Source organism: Seriola aureovittata, chromosome 16, assembly GCF_021018895.1.
Source record: "Seriola aureovittata isolate HTS-2021-v1 ecotype China chromosome 16, ASM2101889v1, whole genome shotgun sequence".
NCBI classification, from domain to species: domain Eukaryota; kingdom Metazoa; phylum Chordata; class Actinopteri; order Carangiformes; family Carangidae; genus Seriola; species Seriola aureovittata.
Genome location: NC_079379.1, coordinates 2,714,808 through 2,729,415, shown reverse-complemented (window position 1 = coordinate 2,729,415; position 14,608 = coordinate 2,714,808). Strand labels below are relative to the sequence as shown.

At 42.1% G+C, this 14,608-nt stretch overlaps 1 protein-coding gene across 2 annotated transcripts in view; it reads right to left on the bottom strand.

Annotated features, from left to right (window-relative positions):
- Positions 1–14,608, bottom strand: part of pvrl2l (PVR cell adhesion molecule related 2 like) — a 285,499-nt gene that overhangs the window by 153,633 nt on the left and 117,258 nt on the right. For both annotated transcript variants that reach the window (XM_056399354.1, XM_056399355.1), the window contains exons 2-3: positions 12,967–13,079; positions 9,273–9,516 (exon numbers count right to left, since the gene is read on the bottom strand). In XM_056399354.1, coding sequence (XP_056255329.1) covers positions 9,273–9,516; positions 12,967–13,079 — 357 coding nt within the window. The remainder of the gene's footprint in view (positions 1–9,272; positions 9,517–12,966; positions 13,080–14,608) is intronic.

Below are 14,608 nucleotides of genomic sequence, written 5' to 3'. Positions count from 1 at the left end.
CGAAACGAGACGAGAGAGGAAAGAGTTCGGACATGAAGGAGTTAAGCAAAAGAGAGCAGAGGGGACACAAACAGAGAGGACAACGGGGGAGTTAAAATAGACAGAGTGAGAGAGAGAGACTGGCTGCGCAGAGAGGAGAGGAGAGTAAAGCTGGGAGGTGGAAAGGGGTTTGGATTGATTCGGGAACTTTAACAAGTCGGGAGAATCCATCCCTGATGTGTTTCGTGACATTGCATCCAATTGAGCCCGCTGTTGCTCCTCACATCGGTCTGAGGCATTCTGAGTACAGAGTAATTAGAAAGCAAGCGGGAAGCCACACTAACAGAGGTGAATACTGGTAAACACTGCACCCCCCCCCCCACACACACACACACACACACACACACACACACACACACACACACACACACACACACCCCACCCTGTGGTAGTATAAGCAGGCTGAATGCCAGCGACTGACAAGGAGACAGGAGAAATGCATTACAGTAATCTTTCCAAACACCATTAACTGCATGAGGTGTGTTTGGTTTAGGAAACCAGGCACTTAAAAAGCTTGAGAGGTGAACACATCTCTGCACAAGTCATATTCACCACATGCTTTGATTTTAAATATTCAAAATGCCTTTTGATAAGTGCCTGGCCAAGGATTTTGGTTTTTATAACAGAAACATCAGTTATAAACTTTTCCAAACGAACATATGTGGACTACAGTATGGAGATATGATTTGCGCTCCAGAAACAATTAGATTTCAATTTCTAAATTTAAATTGTGGGCCATTTGAGTGTCGTCCATCAGAGAGACATGTGCTGTGAAACTGTCCCTGTAGCTGTTTGGGATTCTCATACGCTTACCCAAAGTTGAACCTGGGACTTCTCTGAGACAGTCTTTCTTCTCACCTTGGCAGCTCTCACAGAACAAGGCCTGCGACTGGAAGATTTCCAGTTTGAATCCTAAACAAATTGGGAATATCTGCCAAGTGTGAAGATTTGTAACTGAGTGTGAAGCCGGCTGTTGCAGGATTAAGGTGGCGTTGTCACAGGACAGCTGACATCTGTCATAGTCTCAGAGTTTGTGTTGAAACCAACCAGGCACCCAGTTAGAAAACACTGATGGAGCCATCACTTTTGTCTGGAAGGACACCAACACTAACCAGGATGTGGACCAGAACTGGGCCAGATTGGAGCCAGACTGGAGTCTTTTGAAGACCCAGCTAAACCAGATTACAAGAGGTTTGTCGACTTTTTGGACTGAAACCTGTCACCATTTGCTGCCTCAAATCAACCAGAATTGAATTCACTGTCCCCAGAGGATGAATCCTAATGACTTTAATGATCGCCTGACTTTTCCTCTAGTGACACCAAGATGTTGACATTTTAGATTTTTAGTTAAATGTCTCAATGACTATTTGGACATTAGCATTTAGCTCAAATTAGCTAGGTATGACTTTGCAGAGCTGCTAGCATGGCTCTAGACTCTTAAGCTGTGTCACACAGTCTATGAAGAACACCACAAAGGCCAAACCTAAATGAGACGGTCCGGTCGATGGAGGATTTTCGCTTTGCCCGCCCTTACCGTTACATCTAAAGTGCAACTCCTGTTGCCTAGCTAACTTTTTTTCACTAACACTTGAGGTTTTAAGGGCCTTGGTTTTAACAGTTGTACTGTTAGCTGTTGGACTGACCTGAAACCCAATACTTACATTTAAAAGTGTAATCCTAAGCCTCTGTCAGTGTTGTTTGCTTTCATTACCCGCGTGCATTGAATCTTGGGATAGGTTTGGCCTCGAAGGATCCACCCGGATCGAGCCCAGGAAAACAAGGACACATTTCTGAGCCGCATTTGAAGGAGCCTTCGGAATGGAACAGTCTAGTCAAATGCAGCCTCAGAAGGATGCGGCCCAGCTTTAGTCTTGTTCTTTGAGAAATCAAAAGTCTAATTTTTAACTGATCTTTGTCACTATGCTTCTTGATGTTTTCATACAATGCCCCCCCCCCCGTCTGTCAGCGTCATCCATCAACTCATCTCCATCTGTCTTGAATTCATCCCCAGCAGGGGGAAGACAAAGAGAGTAAATCTGACCACTTTGTGAATACCTAGCTGTGAACCCTAAGGCCACAGAGCTTTATTACTCTATACTTCAACTCTGTTGGTTCAAGCACAAAATGGAAACAAGCTAAATGCTCTGTATTGCCTACAACAACAACAACATGTCACTATTGTTCAGCTGGGGTTCTGACATGCAGTAGGATCACCAAACTATGTCTGGTAACACTGACGCTGAGGTTGCACAGCACTCAGATTTGGATTTAGCAGCACTGGCTGGTGGCACATATCAATCTTTCCTCCTCCTCTCTTTCTCTCTAAACATGGATTTATTCACTGCCGTACCCTGATGAATGCAGCCAAGTGATGTATTTTTGTTTTTATTTTCTACTTTGCTGCATACATTAGCCAAAAATCAATAAAGGCTTCTGGATCTTGTTACGTTTTTGGAATTCATGTCTCACCAGCTGCCCAGGTTTGTAAACATCTCTCAGCTTGACACACTGCTGTTGAATATTTCCAGACATTGTTGGGAAAAACATCTGTTTGGCTCTCAACGTCTCCTCGACTGTTAACAATAAATGAATATTCAAGGAAAACTAGAATAGTTTATACTGCAATTATTCTGCAGTGTGTGTTGTTTTGACATCTCATTACTGTCTGTTAGAAATGTTGACAAAATGTGTTTATTTAAGCTAGAGACTGATTTAGCTAATTCAAGTTTTGAGAGCACAAGCTAAGTGCCTAAAATGTAAAGAAAAAAAATCTACAAAGAAAAGAAAAATAAATAATAATTTCCTGAAGTGAAAACACATCATTTTTACTTCTAAGCCCGGCTCAGACTTTAGCCTCTAAACACAGATAAAAAGAAACCTGAAGGCCTCACATTTCAAGTCCCTTTGTGCTGCTGCATGAAACTGCAATGTTACTGATTCAAAGCTGCTATCGAAGGGCAAATGTACACTTCTTCTTCTGTTATCAACAACTCCACCATAACGAAGGTGGATTCTGTTCCATTTGTTATTGTAGTTCTGGTGCATCTGCTGACAAATCTTCAGTGCATGGAAAATATTTCTGTTCTTATTTTCCTCGTGTTATCTTTTCCCTCCTTACCTGAGGATATCAATCACTCTGGACGTCAAGGTACTTCCACTCAGTCAGGATGTGGTTTTCGGAAAAAACTGTGTCGTCAGTGCTTGAACCTAAAAATGTACTGAGCACTGTCCTGGCAGGCCGAGGGGGGATAACTTCTATAATTTCTCTTTAACCTTTACTCATCCAGGGAAGGTTTGCTTTGCACACATGAATTTCTTCAGAGCAAGAACTCGTTTCTCACTCTTACACATATTTTCACCTGGGAGCTGCTCGGTACAACCACAGTCTTATTGCTGCTGGCTACTGAGCAACTGACTGGAGCTACTGGGGTCATAATGCTTTACTAAAGAATGCCTGAAGAGTAGGTGCTGAGGTAGAGAAGAGCATTTAATCCCTTGTTCACTGGCTGGAATCAAAACATCACCTGCACGAATGAAGAGAGGACTCAGGTTTTAGTCATGAAAACATTTCTCAGACGTAGACCAGTCCCAAAGGTGGACAAATTCTCATTTACTGAGCTTAAGCTCAATACCGGAGCACCCAGAAATCCTTTGTTAGACATGAAAAATATAGGTGGTGGTTACCATGACAACGCAGATCATGGAAAACTAAGACTGCTAACAAGGTTACAACAAAGGCTAAACCTGGGTGGGGATAGCTAGTCGAACTGTTTAACCAAATTCACACCATGTAATCTGCAATTCCCACCATAAGATATTTTCCTCTTAAATTAATATTGAAGCATTTCACTAATCAAAGCAAATGCTAAGCTAATGACCAATGCACGAGCATGACGAGTCCTGCAGGACTGACAAGTGACAGCTATTTGTGAAACACTGCCTCTGTTTGCGATCTGCATGAAGCCAGCGGCCGCAAATCCCTGCTGTAGAACAGACCCCAGTGTAAGTAGCAGTATGTCCTAATTCCATACTAATATTATTCAAATACTAACAGTGGTATATTCTAAGTACAGTTTCACCCTTTCTCCAACACTGACTACCTCTTCCTCTTCCTCTATAATAATGGTGCATTGTGAGACATATTAACACCTACTTAAAAATCAAGTCATTTAGTATAATTGTTGGTATTTTTTTTTAATATGTAATACAATACATTTTTAATAATATATGTACTTAAAAATAGTGGGTCATGTACATAATGAGTAACTATGTACTGTACACTTAGAAACTGACACATCTTTCTATACTGAGTATAAAACACACTTAAAAACCTGAACTAGAATGTGGAGGGTGCAATCGGGACATTGCTTTAGGCTAAACTACATTTTTAATGCAGTGGCCAGATTGCCAGTTTTCAGTTTATTGCCTTTTTTCACTGGACTTCAATAATGTTAATGTTTTGCCAGGAAAAAAAAAAAAAAAAAAATCTTTAGCTCCACCCATCAACTTCAACTCCACCACTGAGTCATTTCTGGCAGAAGCGCCACTCCAATCTGCCACTTGTTCACTGTGTTGATGTATGGACTCCAGCCAGTGACGCTTCAGCCTGCGGTCCACTCCCCTCACCTCTGGAGTCTGACCACCTTCCTCTTCTAATTCAGAACAATGAGGATGATTTTTCACTCACCTGCAACTTTATCGCTGTCCTGCTGGCTACACTATATACAATGCAGTATAATTGGCAGACGTTCATTTTGTATGGTCCCCATCCAAGAGGATATGACATTGCTGCCAAGTGAGTGATTCTTTATTCACACCCCAATAAGTGGTAATAAGATTGGCTGGCAGAGGTGCTGTATCCAATAAGTTATAATATGATTGGCTGTCGGGATTATGCATTCATACTTAAATAAGTTGTGATATGATTGGGGTCCTGGTGGTTTTCTATCCAATAAGATGTAATGTGATTGGCTGCAAGCAGTTGTGGATTCAATAAGGTCTAATGTGATTGGCTCATATGGATTCTATATCCAATAAGGTAAAATGTGACCGTCTTCCACTGACTTACTTCGCCAAGTGGATTTTTAATGGACAAGTCTGTCGCAGGGAGCTCAGAGCTGCTGCAGCTCCAGACAAAAGGTGATTCAGTGAGCTTTCTAGCAGGTATTTCCCAGTCTACCTCTGCTTTGTGCCAGCAGCAGCAGCAGCAGCAGCAGCAGCAGCAGTTAAGGAGGCTTAGCCCACATCCATCTGCAAACCCGCCAAAATATCTCTCCATGTTTTCTCTGCGAGACAGCCAAGCTCTGCATCTCCTGTGTGCTCGCTTCTCTGTGAAAGAAGCTTCCGGAGTGGATTTTGTATTGTTGTGTGAAGGTTTACTTAGAAAAACTACTGAGGGAAATATTACCGGCCCAGCTGGGAGAACACATGAAAGGAATTGTAAAGCACCTCTTTCCATGACCCATACTGGCTGCAACAACTGGTGTAATGAATTTATTTTAATTACTGCTCGCTTACTGAACAGCATCTCCACAGTGACTTACAAGAGAGTCTATGCACACTATTTTAGTGTAGCAGATAAGGAATCCCCAGACCCGCATTTGAGGCAGGAACAAATTAAGTACACGGTGTCACCACACCTGAAAGAATGCTTTTGTTTCTTTCAGAAAGCAACCTGGCTTTCAATTCTTCCTTTATTGTGTTGGGACCAAATAAATATAATGTTCTGAAATTGCACCAAATTTGTGCAAGAAAAAGTAAAAAAAAAAAAAAAGGTATCAAACATCGGACAATCAAAATTTATATAAGAAAAAAGAAAAAAGCACCGGGGCAGATTGAATTAAACTGCACAGAATATGAATTCAGCAACTGCAGTGTCTCAGTTCAAAGTATTGTTCCTTGAGCCTGCTATTATGCTGAATGTATGCACTCTTAAATCGTACAAGCGCTGATGCTACAGGCCTTATACTGTAAGCACAGTCCTTCCATATGACAATCAAAGAAACTGTTGTTTTTCCCATTCAGGTGCGAAGCTTCTTCAGAGCTGCTCACTGCGAGAGAGAGAGACACCAGAAATCTGATTCCTTTGTAAGCGGAGTGCAAACGGGAGGAAATGTGGGTGGATGAATAACACCAGCTGTCTCCCATTACAAACAGGATGCGTCCCCTGCTAACAGCAACTAAACATCCACTCACTTTCAAAAATCAAGACACTGAGGTAGCTTAAAGCCGTTCTCCAGATTTCATATTCTGGCCAGTTCTTAGAGAAGGACAGAAAGTCTTTATTGTCACTGAACACTGTCGCTAAACAAAATCTGCTGCACAGCTCCTCAAAACGTTTCACATGCTCACCAGACACGCACCTGTCCGTGCAGGTAAGCGCCAACGAAGGAGATGAAAAAAATAATACAAGAAACATACATTAGATGCTCTTGCATTAGTGAAGTGTAAATGCAAAGTGAACACTTGCAGTGTTTCAGATCTTCTGTCCTTTGCTGTGTGGTGTTGTGTTTGGAGGGGGGCAGTGTTTGTGGAGTTCAGTTCAGTGATGGCTCTCGACCTTTAAGGCCCTGTAGCACCTTCTGGGGAGGGGGGGGGGGGCATTAGCGGCTTGCTAATGAAAGCTAACGTGTGTATCCTATCTTAGCCTCTTGTTAATACAACGTATTATTTAATGAGAGCAGAGGGTCTGACACTGGGGGACTAAGGGTCAGACAAAATTAAAACAACTGCATTCCCCAACCTCCTCCAACACCCCCCCACAATTTAAAATTGTTTGAGTGTTTGATGAAAGCAGTACATCAAGCTCATATTTCATAAAGAAAACTCACCTGAACTAACCCTGAGGTGGACGCTGTCTGTGACGAATGTAAACACGCCCCTGCCTCACTTCTTCATATGTTCTGGTCGTGCTCAGGTGCAGCTGAATTTTTGGAAATCAGTGTTCCGAACTTTCTCTATCTGTCCCATAGAGCAGAGCCCCATCTTCACGATTCCTCCATTAGAACTGACGTCACCCAAAACCAAACAGGGTGCGCTGGTTTCACCTCTTTACTGGCTCGAAACGCTACTATTCAAATGGAGAGATTTTGCCCGTCCCGCTCACTCCCACTGTAGAAATCAATTACTCCACTCGAAAGTCTGTGAATAAGTTCTTTAGAGTTTGGGGCCGTTTAATATCCTTTTTTGAGAAACCTAAGACTGTCATCTCTGAGTAACTATCACCATTATACTGCAAGTATTTATGTATTTTCTTACATTTTGTTTTGTACTTTGTTTTGTTTAATTTATTTATCTAGTTCTGTTTGTAGATTCAAAATACAACCTTTTGGTCAGTGTCATTTGTGGGTTCATTGTGTGTCTGTTTCTGAGGTGTTGTGTGGGGGATAACAGCTTACATGCACATTTGTCCAGATAATAATAATAATAAAAAATCATTAATAAAAGGTGACGTGTGATTCCTGTGAATAATCTTGAAACATGCCGTCTTCACTTTAGAGACTGTTATTACAGTTGAGGACAGAGGACTGACAGAGAGCTTTGTCACATGGTGCAACAACAATCACTCGAAGCTCAATGTCAGCTAAACCAATAAGCTTGTGGTGCACCACCAGAGAACCAGGCGGCCCCCCCTGTCCTGGTGTCATCCAGAGAGAGGAAGTGAAGAGGACGGACTTCTTCCAAGTAAGATCAATAAAAACCTGAAGTGGGCTCACGACACTGAAGCCCTCTTCAGGACGAGACAGATCACGGCATTCCTGAGATATCGCTTTCACGAGGCCGTGGCTATCACCAGCAGGTTTTCAACAGATACTGTTTTCAAACTATCCATGGATGGACAAACAGCTACAACTGGATTACTGTGACACTTGAAAACATGATGATTCTCAACTCTATGATTTCTAGGTGAGCTGAAGGGTGTTAATTAAGATGGACTTAACAACGTCCTCGGAAGTCACTCTGAATCTAAAAGTCTGTGCATCAGGTCTGTGCGTGATTCAGGAATGGACTGCGATATTTGAATACACTTACAATATTTTCACGTGTGATCCAAAGATGCAGAAACAGTGTTGACACCTCTATTAGTCTAATTAGAGCAATTATAGCTGATGTGATATGGATGTAAAGTCTCAATAAATCAGTCATAATAAAAGTCAGAAGCTAAATTCCTCAGAGAGAGATGTCAAGTGATTGTTTGCCACGTTTACGAGCACAAGAACGGTGTGAACACAGGGCTACAGCGGGATTATCTGAACCGTCTTCGTCTTATTATCACAGTGAGGGTCCTCAACAAGTAATTAATTCAGTCATTTAGTCAAAGCTGACCTTACTGTAATTAAACTGAATATTATGACTGCTCAAATACTGTGCGTCAAGCAGGTCACAGCAGAGGTCACCCTTGATGATGTGTTTGTGCACAGAACTGACGTGTTGGCGAGCTGTTGTGGCAAAGGGCAGCATCTGTACAGCATCTATTGGACCCACTCACCAGGTTAATACGAGGTACAAGACAGTGTTGTGTAACCAGGTCCATAACCGTGTTAGCACCGTGCTGAAGCATCCCCGTGCTAAACCAACTGTCAAATAAATCAGTTACTGTTTGAAAATATGTTAATACTTTGTGCCTTTATAGAACCATTACCTAAACATGAGTTCTTCCTGCATCCATAATTACCTGCTGACAAGCTGTCAACCTGCTAATAATCCAATATAACGGTGTCTTACATAAGCAAAGTTCATGTTGGCTAAACCTAAAGAGTGGGAGTTTGGAATAAAGACTTACAGTTTATCTTACATTGCAGACTGCCTGCTGATCAAATCGCATCAGCGAAGGAAATGGGTCTAACTACAGTGTAAAGACTGATACTCAACATGTAGCTCCACGTCTGAATCTCTCTCACCCATCTTCCTTGTTTTTCACAGTATATATACCCTGAGAATACTCGTCAAATGTTTTAAATTGCTTCTTCTCAGACTTTGGGTCCAGGGGGAATCTCTTGTATAGAAAGCAATGATAAGCAGATGGCTAGGGAGGTGCTTGTCAAGGCTGATGTAGCAGAACAGGCGTTGAAAGCCCGTTTCAAGCACGGCTCTTTTCTGCAGGAGAGAAATACTGTTGACCTTTTTGGTGTTCCAACCCTTTACATGTGAACATCAAAACTCCTCAGCTGTATCTGAAGTACACAGCAGCTTGTTGATTGTGTTGCGTGGACACCTCACAGGTCTCTACTCACCGAGCATGATGAGGGTGGTCGTCCCTTGTTCGTTTCCAGAAGGATAGGTGGCGTACTCGCAGGTGTAGCGGCCGGCGTCGGACATTCTCAGCTTAGAAATCCTGATGGACGGATTCTCCAGACTGTTGTGCAGGAAGGCGACTCGGTCTTTGAAAGCCACGTTGGGGAAACTCTGTCCGTAGATCGGGTGGTAAACAGCAATGTTGTCCCTTTGGCCGTCAGTGGGTTCCCAGATCCAAGACACCTGGATAGAAAACCAGTGGTTAGTGGTTGGATTCGGGGAAGTCGTGGCCGTTTCAGAGGTCTGGTACCGGACCCAGGTGGCGGCCTATCCGGGCTCAGTTGTAGTTCAACCAGCACAGCTTTTCTAGCCTTCACAGCACTGGTCACATTACTCTACTCAGCCAATCATTGCGGCTCGAGTCAGGGAGTAAGATAAACACAAAGGGTGAGAGACCACGTCTTAGAAATAGGTGGGGAAAGTGGGATAGAAGAGGTCAAGCCACTGTTTTTATTTCATCTTGTAAAATGAAGCACTTGGTTGTTATGTAGTTGACCACTGACCCAAGTTTCTGGATTTCTGCTTAAAAATTTTGTCTAACTGGACCTTTGATGTTTAATTATTTACCCCTGCTATAGTTGTATACACACAGGCTCCGTGAAAAATTTACCAACATAGCTACTCGTAGTTCTTGTGTGCAGTGTATCCGTTGTGCATACAGGCATCTATTACCGGCTTACTTTGATATTTTGAAGAAACTTAAAATCAATATGATTCTCACTTAAGTTCTGGAACTGCCGGAGGACCATCCTATCATACAGATGAAAATAAGGAAAAGTCTTTTTTTCTGTGCATTCAAAAAAGATTTTTTGGATATTTATTTACGATGGACATCAGAGATATTTCTAATCTTGGAAAGTGTAGATGACACTGAACCTTCAATGTGGAGAGGAGATTTTCACCAGAAACTGAGGCAATCAGACGCCTCAGGATACTGACATGCTCCTGTCCCTTTCACCTCACATTTAACAAACAGACTGTACTGCAGCAGCAGTATATTATTATATATACACACACACACACACACACACAAAATGATTTGAAATTTCTCTGAACAAATATTGAAATCTGCTCCGGTCTATCACCCACGACACCTGAAAGAATTTGACTTATAGCTGCAAAATATCAAACTCAATTAAAGCTGTGTGAGTTCAGAGCCAAGAATCTATTACAGGATGAAATTAAAGGTCTCTTAGAGCAGCAAACACTCTCTGAAGGACCCCATCGCCATTATAAAGAACACAATTTCAAAGAGAATGGTCTTGCAGGCTTTTCTTCTTAAGATTTCTGATATGTGAACAATATTGATGTCTCTGTATGAGCCTGCACCGCCAGGGAGAACACTGTGACTTTGTACCAAATGGATTTCCTTTTCTTTTCCACTTCCCAAAGTGACAGTTTCAAATACAAACTGCTGGCTGAAGTAGACCAGGAAGGAGAGGGAATAAAGTTCATCAATAAACATTTAGTAAACAGCGCAGGGGGCTGAAGGTTACAAGGAGGAAGACAGATTGTAACGCAGATGTCGGAAAAAATTAGAGGATGAGACGCCCTCGTTAGATGTAGATTGTAGGGAAAATATCAGACGGCAGTTAAGTGTCGTCTGTAATTTCAGTTTTTGTATGTGAACAAATTGTCTATTGATTCCGTCCAGCAGTCACAGGGGACAGATCACACCAGAAGCTGATAGTGTTTTTGCTTCAGTCGACTTGGTGTGTGATAGCACATCAGAGGAGTTCAGGTGGTGTCAGATAAGTTGTCATCTGGGGTTTGGCGAAATAAATTGACTTTCAAATATTCAAATTAAAATGAGCTGAATGTGAAAACTCTGACAGTGACAGCGACAGTGAAGGAACTGTCACAAAATATAAAACACTGCTCAGAAAGACTTGACTTTTAGGATGGTTTTCATGGCGTATTACCGAGGTAACGCAGGTCACACGACATGATGTTGATCGCTGTCAACAAATGTCCTTCAGGCAGCTTTGTGTGTTTTTTTTGCTGTTGCATCGTTTCTGTTTTTGCAGCGTGTCTGCTCTTGGTGTTTTCGTTTCGTCTTCCTGCAGCATGTTTTTTCATTTGTGGCTCGTGTGCGTTGTTGTGTTTGTTTTGTATTTCCGTTCGTCTTTTTCAATCTGCATCGTTTGTGAAACTGCAGCTGGTACAGACACTGTTTAACACTGCTAAAGGAATTCTGTGAGGTTTTTTGGGATGTTTTGTCTTGTTTGCTGTCTTTTTCTGTGAATTTCATCCGTGTGGCGAGTAGTAGCCAACGGGTCCAGAGTATTATTGTTAGCATGTTTGCAAGCTAGCCTCACATAAATCCAACTAGGGTGTGTGATGATATCAGATTTTCACCCACACGATTGTCGCAGCCAAAAGAATTCACGATAACGATGCTATCACAATATCAAACAAACAATAATAACAATAATAATGTTATAACTTCTTTATTTATTTATTTATTTGATTTTTTGGGGGAATTTTCCGTGCCGTTATTAAACAGGACAGTGAAAATGAAGAGGCAATGCAGGGATAGAGCGCAGGGGAAAGAATCCGTCTGGAATCAAACTGCTCAGGGTGCCCTAACCGTTCAGCTACCGGGTCGCCCCAGTCCAATCCATTTTTTACTTTATTGTATTATTGTATTGTTTATTGTTTGTTTTAGTGTTACTGTCGGCCGTGTCCAACACTGTAAACTGCCAATCGAGTTTGAGGGTTTGAATCTTTCCGTTTGCATTATTTGCACAAATGAGTCTGTGCACAAACGAGTCTTACACAATAAATACCTTTAGGAGGAGACTGTCTGAAAATGTGGGCAGTTATTTTCAAGCATACCCAGCTTTAACCACCCCCCCCCCCCCGCTGTGTGCAAATCGCCAAACTCACAAATTGCTTGATAGTAATTAAGTGTAATATGTAAATCATTTGCTTGTTAAGCCACAATAGTCAAGTTCATATTTAAATTCAGCACCAATTCGAACCAAATTTCCAGAAAACAGACAAAAGAAAATGCAAATTAATGAGCGTTTCGCCACAACTTAAAAAAAAAAAAGGAGTTGGATTTTATAGATAAACAGGTGGCGGCCATTAAAATCACTGCAGAGAGGACACAACAAGATGAGAGCAGCAGCCGAACCTCAAGGGAACAAAAATGAGGTGGAGAACATTTATTTCTGCTTCATGTATTAATTTAAGGAACATTCTCCACATCGCTCCACACAGATCTGAAGTTTCCATTGCACTTCGTCGACACACCAACTTTTTTCACCTCAGCCGAGTGCATAAAACTTTTGTGGTGTTTCATCTTTTGTTTGAATTTCCAGCTTTTCTGCTTCTTTTTTATTCACAAATTGAAAATGCGCATAAAAGAAGTTGGCCGGATCTAATGCAGCTCAGAGTATTCTTTTAACAAGGCCGAGTTTGCGAGTCTCTTTGTCGACAGGTCCTGATTTTTATCTGAGAGTGGAAAGATCATGTGGGAGGGATTGACCTTCATGACCTCCATATAAACCATTCTCCTCCTCATATTTTTCCAATGACTTCACTCCATTAGCTCTAACCACCTTGTCGGTCTTACTTTGAAATTCACTGGTTCCAAACCTACTAAAAAGCACAATTTCATCCACAGACCTGTGTGAGCTTGGTCCGGCCTCCTCCATCGATGAACTGGCAACGGAGATCCACGGACTCTGTGGGATACGCCTCCAGCTCCTCTTCCACTCGCACTTTCTGAGCCCCGATACCTACAGGTGAAAAGGAGACAAAGGCGAGGGGGGGATTATGCAATCATCCAAAAAAATGTTTTTATATATATTTTTTATATATATTTTTTAAAATATTTTTTAAAATAATTCATCATGTTGGTTTGAAGTGAAACTAAAAGAGAGAACAAACAGAGAGTAAAAGGGAGAAGACGGAGTCGGGGAACACTTGAAGACGAAGCATTCGAAGTATTTCATTATGAATCTGGTGTTGTTTTAATGAATTTGCTGTGAGTGATGTTTTTCCCTCCCACTCGTTTTGTTTTAGTCAGAAGGGAGGATCGACCTCCTTTATGTGTGCGAGACGCTTTAAAACAAGGTTATAGAGAAGCATGATGGAAACAGAGACAAGTTCATTAAAGAGGAAGAAGTTAAAAAAATCTGAATCATGAGCCTTTGATAAGAAGCCTCAGGCAGAGTCTTAGCCAACTTCCTTCAGCTAGGCCCTCATTACAGTAAAGCTTGTCTACCAGGAGGCATCGCTAGGGGGCGAGCCTCTAGGAACACCACAGCGGCTCGGGCGCTGCTTCTCTAATCTATTTGAAATTCGGTTAAAGGCGCCTGCGTCTCTTTGCTTGAGCATGAAAAGCGATGTAGAAAGAGCGCAGCGGGTCAGACGAGCCAGAGCAGGTTCACCCCCCAAAAAAAACTAGCCTGGAGATCTGCCCGCATGGCTCAAACTTAAACAGAGATGAAAGGTGGACGGTCCGAGCCGAGGCTGTGAAGCACCTGCTGATCTGCAGGCCGTGTCAGAACACTGAGCGCAAATTGGACAAGTGGAATGAGTTTTCTTAACATTCGTCTCTTCTTCTGCAATCGACTGACTCGACTGTGCGTCTGCTGCTGAGGCTCAAGACTTCTTTTGATCCTATACTTTCCCTTTTTTCCCCCTTTCTGTAAAAAGAAAGTAAGAAAAAAGAAAAAAGGCCCTGTGCTGCTGTGATACCTTGTTTTTTTCCCCAAACAAGTCAGCATCGCTACTGATTCTGTCAGGTCTCTGCTTTCAAATACACTCCACAGGAGAGCACGGCTTCTACTGAATTTCAGACGGATTTGACAAATAAAACTGATGTAGCAGAAAGTGCATTTGAGGCTTTCAACAGAAAACTTTAAACTCATTTGCATGTGAGAGCAGCAGGAAACCATGAGCAGGACCAATTCTGCTAAACAACAGGATTACAAAAGCCTCTCCTCGATACCGTCTGCTTTTCAACGGCATGTACGCCTCGTCTTGTCGCGTAGCACCTTGTGAAAAAACGTGTTCATTAAAAGCAATCCAGCAGCTGACACGAATTGTCCCTGCCTCTTAGAAATGGCTGTTTTTATTTGGATTAGTTGTCAACAAGCAGCTCTCAACCAGTGAGACAAATTGCTGCAGTAACAAAAAATGACATCTTATATACATATACACAGACATATATAATATACTGTGTGCTGTATTATAAACGAATAAACCGTAATGAGCTTGTAATCCTTAGAATCACGAGAGGGAGAGAGAATGGCTCAAACAG